The sequence below is a fragment of the Tachypleus tridentatus genome, chromosome 1, assembly GCF_004210375.1.
Source record: "Tachypleus tridentatus isolate NWPU-2018 chromosome 1, ASM421037v1, whole genome shotgun sequence".
In the NCBI taxonomy this organism is placed as follows: domain Eukaryota; kingdom Metazoa; phylum Arthropoda; class Merostomata; order Xiphosura; family Limulidae; genus Tachypleus; species Tachypleus tridentatus.
In genome coordinates, this window is record NC_134825.1 from 88,065,301 (window position 1) to 88,086,012 (window position 20,712).

The window sequence follows — 20,712 nt, forward strand, 5'->3', positions numbered from 1 at the left end:
GAGCCTAACAGTTTTTAGTCTTCATGTTATTTAGAATCTCAACTAAATTAAGATGAGCCCACAGGAAATGAGAATTTGGCTGCATATAAGAACTTGATGAACGTATCTAAAAGAAAGCTGACGCTCGTTTTATAGTTTCCTTCATCAGCCAGCTTATTTATCTTTGTTAGGAAAAAAAGGACATTATCAGAATGTCATTAAACGAAGAATTTTAAACTTTATGTTTTGCATTAAGGAATTATCCTTTCTTTTTCATTATACATTAAAATGTATAAAAAAGGAACGGTAAAGTAAACAAATTACACTTTCAATAAATTTTCAGCTTCACCATATAATTCTTCTTTTTTTTTATTCGGCTTCAACTTGCTAAACGGCCTATTAAAATTTATCATATCAAATATGTATTCGAAAACTTCTTTTTCTATATCTTGCCAAGTGTAAGTGTACTTTTGCAGATGCCTAGTATATTCTAGAGTATATACCCTACTCTATGTTCCACTTTCCTGAATAGAAGTTTAATTATAATAATTTGATGGCGTTTAAGTATTCTCATTAAAGTACGTATGAAGATGAACGTGGTTTCCTCCATAACTCTACTTATAAGATAGATACGATATTAACCGCGAATTTTCAGTTTTTTAGCGAGACACCTCACAGATCTTATCAATGAAAAACTAATTAAACGAGATGCGTAAAACACAGAAAATCTGTAATCCCCAAAAGAAGATTGATTTTGTCAGATCAATCTCAGTGTTTTAAATTAGAAAATCTCAAGTCAGCAAACGCATGATAATGTACAATTCGAAGAACAACTTGATAACAAATGTAACCCAGACGAAAAACAACTTCATAAGCTTCTGCTCATCAATTCGCAAAAAATAAAAGTTATTAGTTTGAACGAGCGGGAAAGGAAGTGATTTTTTCATACAAGCATTAAACTGCTAAGGATTTGACAAATGCGACTTAAAATAAGACTGTTTTTGTTAAGGGAAATATTAACGTTTTGTTTGTTTTTTGAAATTCGTGCTAGCCGTCCCTAATTTAGCAGTGTAGACCAACTCTTGGGCTACTCTTTTACCAACGAATAGTGGGATTGACTGTCACATTATAACGCCCCCATGACTGAAAGGGCGAGCATGTTTGGTGCGAGCGCGATTAGAACCCACGACCCTCGCATTAGGAGTCGAACGCCTTACCCCACCTGGCTATGCCGGGCCTAAATATTAAAGAGAAATGAATAAAGAAAAGTAATTGAAATACACACGTGTTTTATAAGTTGTTATTTATAGAACACGGTTTTTAGACCTCATGAAGTTTAAAAACTGGAATAATTGTTCATAAACTATAATTTGATAATAGTAATTTCCAAAAATGCAATTATTAAAACAGAGCAGCTATGAATGTATATCAAGTATTATTTTGATATCAGTAAACCTAAAACTGGAATAGCTGTCCATAAGGTAGTTTGAAAACAAATATTTTGAATGATGTAGTCTTTCTGTAGTGTTTCAATCTGAAGTACATTTTAAGACATGAATATCTACTATTGCGTCATTTTGAAATGGACACTTTTAAGATTGAAGTGTCTGTTCTCATGGTACTTTGAAACTAGGTTTTCGACACTGAAATACCTACTTTGTAGTACTTTCATATTTGAAAATCTACTGAAATATCGATTGTTGTGATTCTTTGGAACTGATACTTTTCAAACTGAAGTAAATACTTGTAGACCATGTTTAGGTGGATTCTATAATAAAAAAGAAAAACAAAGATGTGAAGCAGACTTGTTCATAATAGAAATAAATTACGATTAAATTTGCATAAAAATACCCCCCTAAAATTATTATTTTATTTTACAGAAAACTAATATTAGATTGCTCTTTGGGATAAAGGTTAACAAAAATCGCACCAGTTATTTTTCTCAGTGAAGTTAAAAAAACAAACTCATTACGTATGATGAGCATTATATCTTATAACTACAAATCCAGGGTTATCTTTGTAATTGTTAACATATATACCAAAAACTGTATGTGGTTTCCGCAAAATGTATAAGTTCCGTTCATTTTCCAGAATAAAAAAGCTTAGAAAACATATTGCGTTCTTGTGCGGTCAAATAGTTATTAGTTTGACAAAATGACCAATTTTACACATAATATAAATCGGATCTTCTTCTTTCTACCTTCAATGTACTTTTGGCATTATTTACCATTCAACTTTTGAAGAGATTCCTTTCTACACAAATTTTGTTGTCTTGCATAATAAATCAGAATTCCATACTGCTTTATATTTCTAATCGATTTACTAAATAGTCGATTTTTACTGTACCATATGATATATAGGTACAGTTGTCATAAAAGAAAAATCCCTGCACTTATTTCCGGAAGATACGTGAACGAAACTAAGACGCCCATTTCCAGTACTGGTGACTCCTGGGTAATGGAGAATTCAATAAGAAGCTTGGTATTTATAATTGATTTATTTTATCTTATCAGCATTTCTTGTTTCTAAAGAGATAACATGCACAAAAGTACTTTTGTATTAAATTAAATTCTTAGAAAAATATTTTGTTTTAAATTGTACTGAAATAAAATGTACTTCAATCAAAACCAGAATTATGTTAATTATGTCATCTATATTTAAACACTGGATGCTTACTTATCACTTCCATGATTTTAAAGATATTAAGTGTTAACCATTAACTGCTATCATGGCATACTGAGAAAACAATACTGGCTATTAGCTGTTGCATGACTAATTACATAACATCAAAATAAATTCGTAAATATGTGGTTCTTATTTGACTAACATAAGTGATCAAACAGTCAACAATAAACGTTGTATTATAAACAGTTAAAATTTTATTTAAAACTGATCAACAATCATAAAAGATACTCTAGATATTTCAACATCACTCATGTCATCCTCAGAAGTGTAAAAAATAAATATTGTACAACATATAATTACAAAAAATCCGTGGTTATGTGTCCAATAGCTTATACACTTCTGGCGAAAGTTTTAAGGCCAATGAACATAAAGAAAAAATATGCAATTTGCGTTGTTAGACTCAACCACTTATTTGAGTATAGCTTCGAAAGATTAAAATAAGAAAAGGAAAAATAAAAATAAAAAACTGTTTTTATTATTTAATAGGGAAAATGTGAACACTATGAAATTAGCCTAAATACTGGCTGGTCAAAAGTTTAAGACCGTACTGAAACGAAGCGTTATTCGGTAAATACGTAACGAAATTTAGTCATTTGTGTTCAAGCATTAGCGTTGTCAACATCTCTCACTGACATCTCCTGTGTTACATTGGGAAAAAACATGGCAAAGGCTAAAATGTTGACAGAGTTTGAACGTGGCAGAATTGTCGAGCTGCAAAAGCAAGGTCTCTCTTAACGTGCCATCGCTGGTGAGATTGGCGTAGTAAAACTGCCGTTGCAAATTTCTTAAAAGACCCTGAGGGATACCGAACGAGAATTTCAAGTAGTTGGCCCAAGAAATTTTGCCGGCGTTGAGCAGGAGGATTTGATGGGTTGTCCGGAAGGAAAACCGGCCGATCGTCGAACCAGATTAAGGCCCTTAGGGACGCAGAATGCAGCTCAAGAACAATAAGACGGCATCTACGAGAGAAAGGCTTTAAAAACTGTAAACGTCTTTAAAGGCTACGCCTTCTTCCACACCACGAAACAGCTCGGTTAAACTTTGCTGAGAAGCACCAAACATGGAACGTAGAAAAGTGGAAGAAGTTTTTGTTCTCTGATGAGAAAAAATTTAACCTGGATGGTCCAGATGGCTTCCAACGTTACTGGCACAATAAGGATATTCCATCGGAGACATTTTCTTCACGTCACAGTGATGGAGGTTCCATCATGATCTGGGGTGCTTTCTCCTTCCATGGAATAATGGAGCTTCAGGTTATATAGGGGTGTCAAACAGTAACTGGCTACATTGGCATGTTGGAGAGAGCATCCTTATTGACTGAAGGCCCTCGCTTGTGTGGAAATGACTGAATATTACAGCAGGACAACGCTGCAATCCACAATGCCTGCAGGACAACGGTCTTTTTCATGACGAATGACGTGATTCTTTTGGACCATCCAGCGTGTTCGCCCGAACTGAAAATGTTTGGGGTGGATGACAAGGGAAGTCTATAGAAATGGACGTCAAACGCTTATATCGACCATGCCAAAGCGAATGTTTGCAGTTATTCGCAATGACGGCCGTGCAACTCACTACTGAGACCTCTTGTTGGGCATTTCCTATCCTGTTTAGGACTTCTTTTTGGTATGGTCTTAAACTGTTGACCAGCTAGAATTTCGGTTAATTTTATAGTTTTCATATTTTTCCTATTAAATGCTAAAAAAAGTTTTTTATTTTTATTTTCCCTTTTCTTATTTTCATCTTTCTAAGGTCTACTCAAAGAAGTGGTTGAGTCTAACAACGCAAAATGCATATTTTTTCTTTATGTTCATTGGTCTTAAGATTTTGGCCACCAGTGTGTATAGAAAAAAAGATCATTTACTTTATTTCTGATTTTCTAAAGACGAAATTATTTTTACCGCGTTTCTTTATTTCTATGGTTTCTCTAATATGACTAGCCGTCATATAATTCAGTTGAGCCAAAATAAAGTTCTTTCTTTCCCATTGAATAGCATGACCAGTGTTATGTGTTACGCGATCAGCAAGTACAGAGTTTTCACTTTTGTTTTTAACATTGCTCTCATGTTCATTTACTTTAAAATTTAAATTTCTTATTGTTTAAACAATGTAAAAACCTCCACATTCACATTCAATTTTATAAGTAGCCACTTTGCCCATTAGATTAATTTACTTTTTAGTATCATTTAGAACCTGATTACTTTTAATTAATGGTCTATAAATTTGAATGAGATTTTTTAAACTTACAAAACATATGGCATGATAAACCTGGGACATATGATAAAAACAACTTTTATTTTTTTATCTATTTTATCAAATGTTTATTTTATGTACTTTTTATACATTATTTGTTATTTTATTGAATTTTCTCACAACTGTATCAACAATATAGGGTGAAAAACTCTACCTAATACTAAATGTTTAATTAATAACAATTCATTTTTAATTATTGTGGATAAGAACATAGCTTTAAAGACCTGCAAACATTAGAATAAAAAGCTGACATTATTTTGGCGACTTTGTATGACATGACTCTTGATGTGTTACGGCATGATAACAGTAAAATGTTTATGATTGACCGTACTTTCTGACTTAATTTTTTCCTTAACTTAAACATTCAAAAACGATAAACTATTATTTCCTTCAACTTAATAAGTAGGTTGAATAATAGATTCAAGACTATTTAAATAATTAACAAAAAACTAATTTAGCTCAACCGAATAATACAATTACTATAAATTTTAAAAAAAGCAACATAAATAAGTTTAAAGGGTTAGAAAATCAGAAAGTAAGTGGATAGCATGATTTAAAAAAAGGTAAACTAGTAGTCATTCGTTCGTTTTGAATTTCACCCCAAGCTACACAAGGACCAGTTATCACCATTTACTGCTAACTCTTGAGCTCCTCTTTTACCAACAAATAGCAAAACTCACCGTCATATATAAACGCCCCCGTGGCTGAAAAGGCGAGTATTTTTCATGAGACGGTGATTCGAAGCCACGACCTTCAAAGTGCACTCATATTTTTTGTATTTAAATTTGCGTAACATTTGTTTTCCACGTAGAGTAACTTTATACAATTGTTTGTCTTTATATAACATTTTAATTTTGTATTATACAATGTTGATCGTTGAATATTTTAATACATTTTAAACATGTATACACGTGTCCTTGAATTTTGTCCATAACATAAGTGGTGTTATCCACGTATGTTAGGTATTTTCTTCCACTCCTTTATTTAACTATTAAATTCACCTACAATTTTTCAAGTGTGTTCAAGCATACAAATTTAAGGTATAACATTGGTAAAAGAAGCAGCTTAACCTGTGGAAGAGTCATCTAGTGCCAATTAGATCAGTGAACCGTATAGGGGGGACTCGTAGTTTCTAAGAATACAAATGCAGGTGATGCATTATTGCTATATAATACGATGGAGCCAACATATGAAATGTACCGTTTCTTGTCCAGAAAGCAAACAGCGTTAGCTCGAACAGTATCTAAAAGGCCATATAGTCGTGTAATTATGGACTGTCCACAAAGTGGAGATAAATGAGACTATTTGAACCGCTATAGCTGCATCTTTCACATTGTCCTAAAACACTGATCGACAAATCTGAGGTAGCTAGTTGATGATTGGGTAAGCTGTCTGAATTCACGAAAGTGACAGAAGCCCAGTTGTTTGTTGTTTGAATATGCCGATGTATTTGTTGGACCAGTTGACTAATTAGGTTTAAAATACGTAAATCATTATTATACATATTCAGATAGCATATAAAATTAAGCAAATACCATGCAGGTTTCTGTGGTGCACTAGAGCTATATAACCTACACTGAGATACAGTGGATGTTAAGGGACGTTTTGGCTTCACAGAATCCAGTTTTTGTCCTGTAGTGGTCATCTGGAAGAAGAATGACAAAGTTCTGTATTGACTTTAGTTAAGTAACGTTCTGTATTGACTTTAGTTAGGTGAACGTAATTCCCTCCCACTCCCATAGATAAACAAGTTTTTGGAACATTGGAAGGTGACCCTTGGTTCAGGACTTTAGACATAGTATTCGATCACTGAAACGTCAAGCTAGATGATGATAGAGGACATAAGATTGCTTTTGATACTCAAGATGACTTGAACGAGTTTGTTATCCTGCCATTTGACCCGTTAACTTTGCCCGACACTACTGAGAGGCTAACTGAGCTTACACTAAACGAATTACATTGGAAAAGATTTACCGCTACATGCCTAGTTGTTTGGTCACACGTTCGAATTTGTTGTTGTTGAAAGCATGAACCTGGTATAAGAAAAGCAGGTTTAAAGTTGAAACCCAGGACAAGTGTACACTTACTCATATGCATGCGCTTAGGGTGTGAGCACGCGTAGTCCATTTGCTATTGGTCATTTGCTTTATAGGTTCAAGCTCACCACTGAGCTATGAAAGGGCAGCTGCTTAACAAATATTATTGTAGAATATTTAAAAAAACAAAGAGATAGAATAATTCAAATGCTATAAATCATGCATTTAGTCATATTCAAGGTATATACATTTAAAAAGTAGTTTCTTAATATTATAATTAAAATTAATTATTAAATCGCATCATATAATAATAATAATTGATTAAAGAATAATGGGATGTCTTGGTCATATTATGGATAGTTTTTACTGACCCATGGAATATCTTGATAATATTTCTCTGATCGCAATCCACAGCCAAGCAAGAAATCTGCAGTTTCCTAGGTTTTGTATTATATTACCGCCGTTTTATGGTTAACTTTGCCAAGATCATCACATCATCATGTTTTCATTAAAGCTCGTTAGATAGACTTGGTATGTGATCAAGCAGAATAATAATAATAATTAAGATGCAATTTACTTGAATATGTGATGTTAGTATATTCACAGCAAAACTATGGAATTCTGCTTGATACAGATATCAACGATACAGAAGTTGGGAATTGTTATTATAGTTGTAGAATGGAGTGGAACATGTGATTGTTTATGCCGATTGTAAATTGATGGTTCATAAATGTAGATACTGCGCAATAAAAAAAGAAAACTTTTAGTTAAAGTCTTCATCAAACACCACCTGTATGGTAAGAGCTCACTAATACTAGCCTGTTTTATTAGTTTTTGGATTTAGATTTTAAATGGCCAATGTCTAATTCGCATTAAATCCTCATTTTCTATAACTTCAATAATTTTAAACTGCTCAGTAATTACATAATTGTCATTACAATCCAGCATGTATTCCAAAATGTTTGATGCGCCCATCCATACAGATCATTAAGCAAGACTTCTTTACTCTATCTGCTAGTAGATCCTATGTATACTATAGAACAGTGTTTCCCAGAGTGGGAGTCGTGGCTTCATTGGTGGCCATGAAGTTTTTCCTGGGGGACGCCAAGGAAACAAAGATGCTGAATTAACTTGAATTCCAAATAAACAGTAAACCAATAAAAATATGGTGAATAATTAAATGATATAGTTTGTCGGAAGGGAATGTTATTGTTTTTACTACAGCGTTGTTTATCAATCGCCATGCTAAATTTATAGTTGGAGAGCCACAAGCGTTTAATTCAGATCAGTAAAGCCTCAGACCAAAAGAGTTTGATAACCATTGCTCTAGTACACTTAGAGAACTTATACATTTAGGGGAAGTTCAAGCGGTTTGGTCTGCCTATTTTGTCTTTAAACACAAAATAGATCCTTGTTTGACGATGGGTTTAAAGATGACTCGAATTTTTATTTGGAGATAAACTTTGCACACTAAAGTTTTTAGTTGCTTATTTTCAAGATATGTGAATGGTAATGTTACATGAAGAGTCTTCTATGATACGTTATATACCTTTCTTTACAGGTAAAATCTTTCTTGAGAACTCGTTGGTTATGCTAGTTATTATTTTAGTAGGAAAATCATTCTTTCTTAAATAACATCTAACGTTATTTCTTACTTTTTTCAATAGCTCTATACCATTGCTAAACTTATGAACTCTATACATTAAAACTGAATAAGAGTTTCTTTACATTTCTTTGATATGACAGTATTGAAATTGTAATCTTGTCATGATCAGTATTCAATCGTGTTGTGTACGACGTTGAGAGAGTCAGGTGTTGTTTAGACATCTTTCTTCCAACCTAAAAACGTAGATTTAATATAAATTCCATTTTTAAACTTTCCAGTTTGTTGTTGTTGTCCAGGAACAGTAGATAAGAGCCGTATTTTAACATGGTATTTCTATGTTGTTTATTTTGATACTCGTGATTCTTTGCGTGTTTTTGATTTTCAAAAGCAGTAATGGTATCATTTACACATCTTTTATTTACAATGGTTTAAATTATTAAGAATATTCTTTTAAGCAAATCTTTTCGTGGTAATACAAATACATTTGCTGATATAAGGTTAACCTCATCAGTTTCATCACATACTTTTCTATTGAACGAGAAAGGTGATTCTTTAATTGATGTTCCACATGGTGCACGAAATACTTCTTTGGGTAAATCATTAAAACCAGTTCCGTCATTTTAAATAAATTCTACACATAACTGAATGGTTTCATTTTATGGTTTTTAGTGACTAGTGATTCCACATTGAAGCTAGCATTTAACACGTAATTTAATTATTTGGTTTATGTATTTTGGTAATCCATAAAAAATGCCAGCATGTGAACCAGTTGGTCTTTTTTTTTTTCTTATATGACTGTTCATTTATAATTTTCTATATATATTTTAACTTCAACAGATATCTACTCAACTTTATTTTCTCTAAATTTATTTGGATATTTTCTAGAAGACAAAACGCATTAACATCATTTACAGCTTCAAAAACCTTATTATTGTAGTATTATTTAAGATGACTATCTTATTCCTTTTATCAGGCTTAGTGTTTTTTTTTCTGTTATTTATTAATAACACCCATACCAGCCATCTTGAGAATACATTTTTATTTCAAGTGGGTTTCTCGTCATCACAAATTCATAAAAATTGTTCACACCAGTAAGTGTGTATATTTATGTGTGGCTTTTTGGTGTAATGAAATAATGGTGTTATTTATCAGCACAAACTATGAATTGGGTAACAGTTCTTAGTGAAAGTAAACTTTTTGTTCCTCTGGATTTTTCCTGTACATTCAAGACACTAACTATAGCAAATGTATATACTTGCGAATGGTGATACAATATTTTGATATTTTGGCTACTGGTGCTGATGGCCATTTAGGTCAGTAAACGTATTTTACTGTAGAAATTATAAATACATTGTATTGATCTGAATGTGTGTTAATACATACTGTAGTGAAAGCACAAATACTAATCCTGTCTGTAATAATTTTAGCTGAAAAGTCTTAATTTGTCTAAATTTGACATTGCTAATTCATATTGTGATTTTGGAAGAAGATGAGTCTAACAAGACCTTGGTGAGAGCACATAATGATACTACAGTTACAGAAGCACGGCTGGCTGAGGTAGACCAAGTAGGCTGCTATAGTAACAATACATGAGTTAGAGGTAATCAGTTTAATGTTAGTAATATATGTATAGGTTGAATATATATTATATTAAAATTATTTTCGAATCTCCCCAAGAAATTGCAGTACAAACGCGTTGACATGTCTTGTTATGCTCTATCTGACAACTGTGTTTATTTGCAATAGCCTTGCATCGTAGTTTTCATTGCAAAACGATTATCACGGTAAAAGCACATCCATCAATACACAATCTGTTTTATGCGATATATGGTCCCTTGTTGACCAGATCAACAGATTCATTACACAAATTCGTAGGCACTGCATCTGCTGACTTGACCAGTATGTTTGCTTTCATACAGACTTGTATGACTACCCATTTAATTCATCAGCTGCTTCAGGTAAGTAAGCATTCCGGTGGTACAGTGGTATGTCTGCGAACTCGCAGCTCTAGAAGCCAGGTTTTAACGCCGTGGTGAAAAGAGCACAGATAGCACATTGTGTAACTTTGTGATTAAACTAACAACAAACGGTATGTGATGGCTAAATTGATATGTTATGGAAGCAGCTTGTACACACGTAACTTTTATAGACGAAGATCCTTTTTGATTTTGTTGGGTACGCTTACCAAAGACACTCGACTTCTTTTGCCTCTGATGTGCTAAAACGTTCTGCTATGTTTATCATGACTGATGTATGAATTGTTGCAGGTATTTTTCTGGATAGTGCTGATACTTCAAGTTGATCCATAATCATTCATGTTTAATTCCATTAAGTAAAAAGGATATTCCTATCTTGGAAATTCTGAATCCTCAATAAGAACACATTTTTATGATTAATGTCTAAGAATGTCTTGCATCAAAAAGAGCTGTTATAGACTCTTCCCAAAAGTGATGAATGTTCAGTGACATCACACAATCTATGAATGCAAAACATTGTCAAATTCTAGTTTTGATATCTGCCACATCACTGTGACTATACATCGGTTGTGATTGTTAAGTGTTTTGCATGTTTGCACATTCAACATTGTTTAAATGCAATGTAATAAGCCCTTTATTTATCACTTAAGTTCATCTAATTTTTTTTCAAAATGTTTCTTTGTTTTTGAATTTTGTGCCAAGTACCTAATTTAGCAGTGTAAGACTAGAAGGAAGGCTGCTAGACATCATCACCCACCGCCAACTCTTCAGCTACTCTTTTAACGATAATAGTAGGACTGACCGTGACATTATAACGTCACCACGGCTGAAAGGGCGAGCAAATTTGGTGTGATGAGGATTCAAACCCGCGACTCTCTTTTCAAAATGCACACACATTATGTAGACGTAACGTAAAATATTTATAAAAGCAGCAGCTTGTTTGTGTTGCTCATTCTTTTTATCTCCTCAAATGCAAACACGATTAAATATATGAGTTTAAAATCGATAAATCTTTTCACCTCTTTATGGAGATGCAAGTTTTTTTTCACCCCGAATGAGTGCTTTATTTCAAAACTGTTCTAAAATATCTCACATTTCCAATCAGCGACACTGTGACTTCAGGGAGTGGGGAGAATTCGAAATCACTGCCTATTCATATGATAAATTTGCTCTTTCTGCTTATATAGCAGGTATACTGTCCCATTATATGTGATAGGCGTACTCTTTGTACGTATATGATAGTGTTACGGATTCTTTATTGATATGATAGGGTTGCTGTTTCCACTGATATCATAGGATCATTGTAGCTGAGATATGATAGGGCAACTGTCCCTACTAACTTGATAGGTTTGTTCCTTGTAATGATAGGTTAGGATTGCTGCTCCGTTTTTTCACATAGTAAGTTTATTGTCGCTGCTGACATTTTGTTTGTTTGTTTTTAATTTTGCGCAAAGCTACACGAGGGCTATCAGCGCTAGCCGTCCCTAATTTAAAAGTATAAGATTAGAGGGAAAGCAGCTAGTCACAACCACTCACCGCTAACTCTTAGGCTACTCTTTTACCAACGAATAGTGTGAATTACCGTCACATTATAACGCACCTACGGCTGAAAGGGCGAGCATGTTTGGTGTGACGGGAATTCAGGCCCGGGACCTTCAGATTAGGAGTCGAGCGCTCTAATAACCTAGTCGTACGTGGTCTACATAATAGGATTACTCTTTTTTTTTTTTCATTAGTACGATAGAATTATTGTACTTTACTGATATGACATAATTACTGTTTCTGTGCGTATACGATAGAAGTGCTGCTACTTTATTTATATCACACAATTACTGTTTCTGTGAATTACACAAAACTGGGGATTACAAAGGTTTTCACTGTCACGATGATGTTTTAATACACAGCTTTACCAGCTTTATGAAGTGCTTATCAGTAATATTTGTATTTGTTAAAATATTCTTTTTAATGAAGTCATCTGTTTTAAGAGACAATTTCTTAATGCGCCCGTTTGAAAATTCAGGGTTATTGAAATGACCAGTGTTTTAGAAATCATCTCAGTCGTGTTGAAATAATTGAGACTTTGTGACAGAGCTCAATAAAAACAAATTCTGACTATTTTGATAATTCTAAATCATTTTCAGTGTTATTGTTTGTTCTTAAACACAAAGAGCTGTTGTTGCCATGCCCACCACGATTATTGAAACACGGCTTCTAGGGATTATTTTCAACAGTTAGTATGCATATATATATATATGCTGCATAGATTCGCAGTTATATAGATTTATTTTATTGTTTTCACTCTGAAATTCAATAGGATACCACTAACATAAACAAATGTGCAGACTTTTGTCCTTTGTTAGTTTGCTCGCGCCCGAGTCGCGCCAAACATGCTCGCCCTCCCAGCCGTGGGAGCGTTATAATGTGACAGTCAATCCCACTTTTCGTTGGTAAAAGAGTAGCCCAAGAGTTGGCGGTGGGTGGTGATGACTAGCTGCCTTCCCTCTAGTCTTACACTGCTAAATTAGGGACGGCTAGCACAGATAGCCCTCGAGTAGCTTTGTGCGAAACTCCAAAAAACAAAAAACAAACAAATTGTTAGTTTGCGAGATATTATTTTTGCTTTACAACAGCATAAAATAGCTGACTGGCTAACACGTCTAACCTTCTGATAATCACAAGCTAATCAAATTATCTCTTCTTATAATCAGTTTTTCTACAGAGTACTGAAAATACTCTTTGGATATACGAAACCCAAACTAATAATACAAAACCAAAACACTAAAGTTAAGATCTGTTACAACTGCATTTTCTTCGGTATCTCCTAGATGACGCACAAATAACTTTCCTGCTTAAAATTTTGTTCGCTTAATGTGAACAGTGATTTTTTTAAACTTACTCTCTTATCGTTTGACACGTCTTTCATAGTTTTGAATTAACTTTTCAACTGTCATCTGATTTTTAGCCTTACACTATAGTTTTGTAGCCTTACACTACAGTTTTTTAATGGTGTTTTGTTATATTTAGCTATTTTCTTCGCTACTTTTAAAACCTTTACAACACTACAATCAGGGGTTCGATTCCCCTCGGTGGGATCAGCAGATAGTCCGATGTGGCTTTGCTAAAAGAAAACACACACACAAACACACCTTTTAAAACCTAATAATTTTTTGTATTCAAGCACAAAGATACGCTAAGGGCTATATACGTGACTATCAAAACCATTTTTTGTACAGTTATAAACTCTCAGACTCACCGTTGAGCCAAAGATGGACATAAATGGTGTAATCTAATATATTATATAGATTTTTAACTCTATGAAATTCCAACTTTCATGCAACCAAATTGAAAAATACTTTGACAACATCACTATAAACACAGTCATTTTTAAAATTAGAAAATTCTTTGATATATATCAGTTGTATGTCAAAAATTAATTTAATTTTGAAAAACGAGGAAAAGGCCTTCTTTTTTTCTCCTTTTTTATAATTCCCTCTGTCGCTTTCACTTATTACTGTGAAAAAACATATAAAAATGTATACAAAACAGAAATGACATCTATCAGAGCGATCATAAGATTAACAATAAGGCTATCACACGTTAATGATCTCGCTTTGTTATCCATTCATTAAAATGCCCAAATTTTAGCTGAAAAAACCATTGAAATGTGAGCTAAAACACATCCTTGCTATTAAAAACATATAAACTAGATCACTGTAATTTCAAGTACTAAGCAAGACAGAGACAAGGATATCAAGCTTTCGATTTTAGGGTTATTCACATAAAAAAGATTAAGTGATAAGAGCCAATCGTACTTCGTGAAAGACATTATTTGATGCGTACATTTTTTGTTTGTATCTGAAATTTTACTTACACCTAAGGAAATGAAAGTATAATGGAAAATTCGTTATTTTAACATCTTTCCCACAACACCAAGACGAACTACGTGTTCACAAATTCTTTCTTAGCTCTCCTGAACTACACCTTTAACCTTATGTAACATATAATTATTTGCATTCTTTTAGAACTGGAGAAACATTAACGTCAAGTGTTTGTTTAAAGACGAAAACACAAAAGGTAGGAAAAAAGAAAGCCGAATCATTGTAGGTTGAGGAGGTAAATCAACGTGAATGTGTAACAACACACTTAAGTACGTTTTCTTACAATTCACCGCATTATGAATAAACGACCCATGCATGTTAATTAACAGCATTCACACACTTTGTTACAGTCACGAAAATAATTGACGCTTTTCTCAGCGTATTTGTTAAGTTGGAGTCACAACGAAATTATGTGAAACAGCGAAACCGTTATTTTTATTTCAGATTGTTCTAAAATTTCCATACTTTAAGCTATAATATCTACATATTGTTTTGGGTTTCTAGAATAAATATGAGTAGGTTTGCGTTTATGTTTTGCAAACTTATGTGTAACTCTATTTCATATCAAAGAAAAACTTGCCACCTTGAAAAATCTCAGTTACTGTTTCATCATTTAAGCTAACCCAAAAGAAAGCAAGCGTATAATAAGACATTTACCCTATAATGCTTTCTGACACATTATTTCACAGGTGAGAGACTATGACGACTATAGAAAGAACAGCATGATATCGACCTGGTCACTACCTACTGTATCACATATTGTATTATTGATCCAATGTAATGTTGAGCTCACTGGAAAGACAGCACATTAAACATTAGTTCAACTTTGAATCATTCTTCAAAGTTTTTTATTCTCTTTTTACTCTCTTCCTCTCTTTTTTTTGTTTCTTATAAGAAAATAATTGTGTAAAGGATGTGAATTTGTGGGGGAATATCAAAGGAAACAAAATACACCTGATTGTACTAATGGCCAGCTTTCGTCAAAAAAGTGAACAACCAAAGAAGTTTTGTACAAGGATTTCTTATAATTTTATGATGTATTAAATAACGATAATAAAAATCACTCTTATAGATATAAATAATTTCAATACTTTAACGTGGAACACATAAAACCAGAAAATAACCAACACGTTAATTAAATGTTAATTTGTACACTATGGGATTTTTCGTAACTTCTACATTTACATTATTTTAAAGCAAAACAATTACTACCGATGCCGTGATATAAATTATTTCATTACAATATATAAAAAAACCATGTTCTAGATTCAGATATGTATAATGTCATACTCATACGTGGACAAGCGATAGAAATCTTAAACCATACTTTGAACTTTCAATTTATCGTCAAGATGAGACTTGGTAGATACTTCTGCTCAACAACAAGATATTATTTTTTTTTAACCAACGACAATAATTTTAAAAAGAGGTTTTAAAATAAATTGTGTTACACGTGATCAAACAAAATATTGGGAAAGTTTATACTAATGCAGACATTAGCTATACGTTTTGAGCAACCGTTTACAGGTACCAATTACACAAGCCGTTAAGTAACAGACATATATAAATTCATACGTTTGTACAGAGATTGAGAAATATGAACCTACCTCTGAATCCTCCTCTGCCGAAGCACTCATGATGTCACTGAAACGCGTAGTGTTTTCCTTTCGACCAGCTAACAATAGAGAATTCTAGGGCGGCACCCATAAGGCTGGTTTCAGGATGGTCTTTCCACCAGCAACACTTCAGTGGTACTGGCGCCACTGTAGCTCCTTCAAGACATGAAAGCAGGAAAAACTGACAGTTCAAGTGTTACTATGACAACATTGTGAATTGAACATTTAAATAAAGCAGAAGGTTTAGAACGATCAGTAAGAGAAAAAACAAACAAACTTGGGTTTGTTGTGAATCAAGACTAAGTAAAAGTGTTTATCGTTTGCGGTCTAATATGCAATTTTATTTATTTCAATCAAATGAAGGAATCTCTAACGGAAAAAATGATTTAACCAAATACTTCCTCAAACAATCATATACCGCCATCTATGTTTTGGATAAATTACTATAATGTATCATTTCTTGCATTTGCTCCACGAGTCCAGCTTAACCTAATACATAATTGATGATTTCAAAGACGTGTGTTCCAAGGTCAAACAAGAACTTTTCTAACTATAACTTCAAATTAGGAGGACTAAAGCATACAAACGCAGAAGTGGAAGTCAAAAGAAACTGTTGTAGTTTATCAAATATATAATGCATATATAAAATATTGCTTGCCAAAGTGGAGAAGCGTTTTATTATTTGATGTAACGATGGTCAATTACAATGGAATCGGCTAAAAAAATTGTTGTATAGGTTTCAAAATACAATTTTTACTTTAAACTTTATTATAAAAATTCATAAAAGTTTGAAACACATGTAGTTATTTTCAGCATCTGTTGCCTCTGTGTTAGTACAGCGGTATGTCTACGGCTTTACACCATTAAAATCAGGAGTTCGATTCCTCTCGGTGGGCTCAGCAGATAGCCCGAAGTGGCTTTGTTATAAGAAAACACATACATTCATTGTTTGTAAATGAAGAAAAACTAAAAATATTGTTATAACCATAAATTGATAATTATACTTCTATTTTTTCTAAGAAAGAATTCTCTTTCATTGGTCTGTCATTTTTTCTCTTACCTTTAGTAAGTTAACTGCAATTATGTTTCTAGGAAATATGGTGTTTAGTAGTAAAGTTGAGGAGTCTGAAAAAGTGTTATATTTTAATTTTCCACATAAAAATAATTATACTCTGCGCTATTCTTGTGGAATGTATCTACTGTTCATTCTATTTTACATTACGTAACAATAATTAAACATAAATACTTCTGAAACATTTTCACGGCAGATGAGTCTAGATTTTTTCCATGAGAAACTATTTGATTATGGAATTGCATAAAGTTATTAGAATTCCATCTGAGATGGGAATGATGGATTGTAGATAACATACCATATGACTATGATTATAGCCCAGTTTTTTTCTTTTCACTTTATGAAAACTGCGGGTTTGCAAAAATGTGAAAAATCAATGGCAAAACGATATAGTGACTTAATATTAATTTCTACACTGACATATTTTTGCATACCATACACTCTCGAAGAAAAGGAGTAAATTCATTCCCTTACAGCAGTAATAGCTGTGTCACTACAGAGTCAACTTCAAAGGAGTACGCTTATACCATTATGAAATATATACCATTATACGTCTTGAAGTGTATACAAATTATATCATTCCTCTGAAGTACTCTTCCAAAAGTATAAATTCATATTCTGTAACGCATAAGATTTTTCTGGTGATGGCAGAGCTATACTCCGATAATAATAACCTACCAAAAATAAAAAAAATACCTATTGCAATCTTGTAGAATTGGATTATAAAAAATGATAAAATACAGTTCTATTCAATAGGCAACTAAGCTATATTTCCATCAAAAGTACACAAAATAATAAAAGAAAATTTAAATTTTCGAAACAAAAAACTGACAAACACTGCATATAATTTATAAACAAATGGATACCATGTTTTAAATGCATTTTCAAAAACGCTTAAAAATTATAAGTAGATTTATTTGTATCACACACGGATTTTAGGAATGACATTTTTAGATAAGGTTCTATTCTTGGTGTGAATTTCAAATAGACAACAACAACAACTATTTCAGTTATTTTATGAAACTTTTTTTCTTTCCGTAACACCTATTAAGGCCCAATAAACATAAAATGAAGATGTAAAGACAACAGTTAAGTCCAAAAACTCAAGTACAGTTTCTTTTTCTACAGGTAGCTTCAACTCCTTCTTTAACTCAACGTTTTCCTTCTGTGTACAATACAAATTAGTGTGAATGGCAAATGTGGGTCCTATAAAAATATTCACGGTATTTAATAAGTTTATGCTGTTGCAACACGCATTTATAACATGGAAATTTATCTTAAAACATTTATCTTCAGGCAAATGAATCTCATATTTTATGACAGGAATATTTCTCTTACATTAACCTTAATTTTTCAAACTAAAATTATGTTATTACAGTAACAGATATTGCAGCTGAAACGTATAGAGTCTTCAGCATAAATTAATTTTTTCAAAGAATAAACTACCAATTCATCTCCTTACAGTTTATTATAGTATACAGATTGTTAGTATAAAAGTTTTTATTGTGAATATTAGGTACATAAGTTACAGTACATTTTCAACTAAAATCATTCTATTGATATTGCAATTCATGAACCATGTTGTTAAATAGTAAAAATAGATGTAGATCCCATATTAACTTTAAAAGCGAACAATATTTTCCAAATCAAAAAAGAGGTATAGTTGAGCATACTACATATACAAAACTGTATTCAAATCAATAAATTCAAGATGTTTCAAGTCAAAATATAAATTTTAACGTCTTGAATTATACAAGCAGAAATATGCAAATCACATATTAACCGGAAGTGGCAAATACATATAAAGTGAGTAATACATTCACATGATAATAATAAACAGAAGAAATACTGCTGACTTCTCCCGATACATTAAGCTAATAGTGGACATTCGTTATACAAGTGCTGCAGAAATTACTGCATAAATCCAGGTCACCCAAATAGTAGGGACTAAACATTTTCGTCACAAATTGGGATACTCGTCACAAACACTAACGCATAACTCAGTAACAACTTAAAAGCAGAAATTAAATGTACTAACTGGCAATAAGCTACACAAAATTATCATCTAGATAACTACTCAGCTACTGTAATTTAACTATTTGTACAAAAGCGCAGTATTTACCAACAAATTGTCCACCAAACATGGTTATTACGAAATCGTTTAGGAAGATTATTTTATTAGTTTGGAGCGTCCAGCAGAGGATTTAAAGTGTTATTCTTTCTCAGGGTTTTTTTTTTCAAGTATAGCAAAGTTTTTGTTCAGTTGTTGAACAAGTTGTTATTTACCATTCTCTACATTTATTTAAATAGTTTTAAATAGTTCTATAAATTATACTAATATTTTTCTGCATTCCAGCCCTGTAAGTATCAGCTTCATTTAAATTATTGGATAACCAACCTTGTGTCTCTCAATGGTTTCATCTAATTTCGAAGAAATCTGTTTAGTTATAAAAAAAAAAAAAAAAGACATAAAGTACAAGGGGAGAAGAAACTTGCACAAAAATCAAGTCTGAAAATGAATATATTCTTGATTAACTATGAAAATTTTAATATTTAATATATGAAAAAATGTATACAACAGGTTTCGGCAAATTTACATCCTGGCCAAATAGAAAAAAGTCGTATGATTAAATATCATCGAGTTGAGTCATTATTTATATTTCAACAATAAATATACCACAATCATTTAGGTGTTACACTTGATTTGATTTTCACTAAAAATTTATAACCTTATACAAGAACTTTAAAATTACATTATCCATATCATACCCACTAAAAACAAGAGAATTAGTCAAGAGAGACCTGCTTTACAATATCATCCTGTGGTGAATCAGCAATAAGTTTACGGACTTACAATGCTAAAATCCTAGAAATATTAATACAGTACCTTCTCATAAGGCATACTACCACGGTAATTCTGCGGACTTACAATGCTAAAAACCAATTTTCAATAGCCGTAGTGGGCAGAGCACACATAGCTCCTTGTGTAGCTTTGTGCTTCACTACAAACAAACAGATGTTCTCAACGGTTCCTTCGCACGGTTAATAGAAAGTAAACTCAGTGAAGAGAAGTTTCTCAAAAAGAGCGCCAACATAGCATTCTCTTCCAGACGAGAAACGTTATAATAATCACTAAACTTGTGCAAAAATTGGAAGAAAATGTTTTATTGAAAGAAGATGGTGTTATGAAAATTGTTTAGTATTATAGCTTCAATTAATTTGTTATGAGAATGTTATTTTTAACATTATATAATTTCGTATGGTTTATTTTTACAATTACTATTACTAGGTCCTAAACGTTTGTGTATAGGTTCGTTGTCATACAATTTGATCATTTCAAAATAAATTATAGACAATTTTTATGACATTCTACCAATAATTTTCATAATTTGAGTTTGAGATTGGATACTATAGTCGTTTTAGCTAGCTCATTAACTTGAAAAATAAATTGTTTTTACTTTACAGGATGATAAAGCATAAGCACTTTTCTGAATGTTTTGTAATAACTTTACCTTTATCAGGCATCTCCTGCATCAAGTTTAGTTCACGCAGTCGAAAATAAAATTTTATCATAAAATGTAAAATGCAGAATTGTTCAAAAATGTTCACAAGTT

The 20,712-nt window shown here is 32.4% G+C and overlaps 1 protein-coding gene across 2 annotated transcripts in view; it reads right to left on the reverse strand.

Moving 5' to 3' along the window:
- LOC143255076 (transmembrane protein 151B-like) overlaps positions 1-16,182 on the reverse strand; it is a 46,684-nt gene extending 30,502 nt beyond the window's left edge. For both annotated transcript variants that reach the window (XM_076510161.1, XM_076510151.1), the window contains exon 1: positions 16,018-16,182. In XM_076510161.1, the coding sequence (XP_076366276.1) occupies positions 16,018-16,047 (30 nt within the window). In that variant the 5' untranslated portion in view covers positions 16,048-16,182. The remainder of the gene's footprint in view (positions 1-16,017) is intronic.
- Between the last annotated feature and the right edge of the window lie 4,530 nt (positions 16,183-20,712).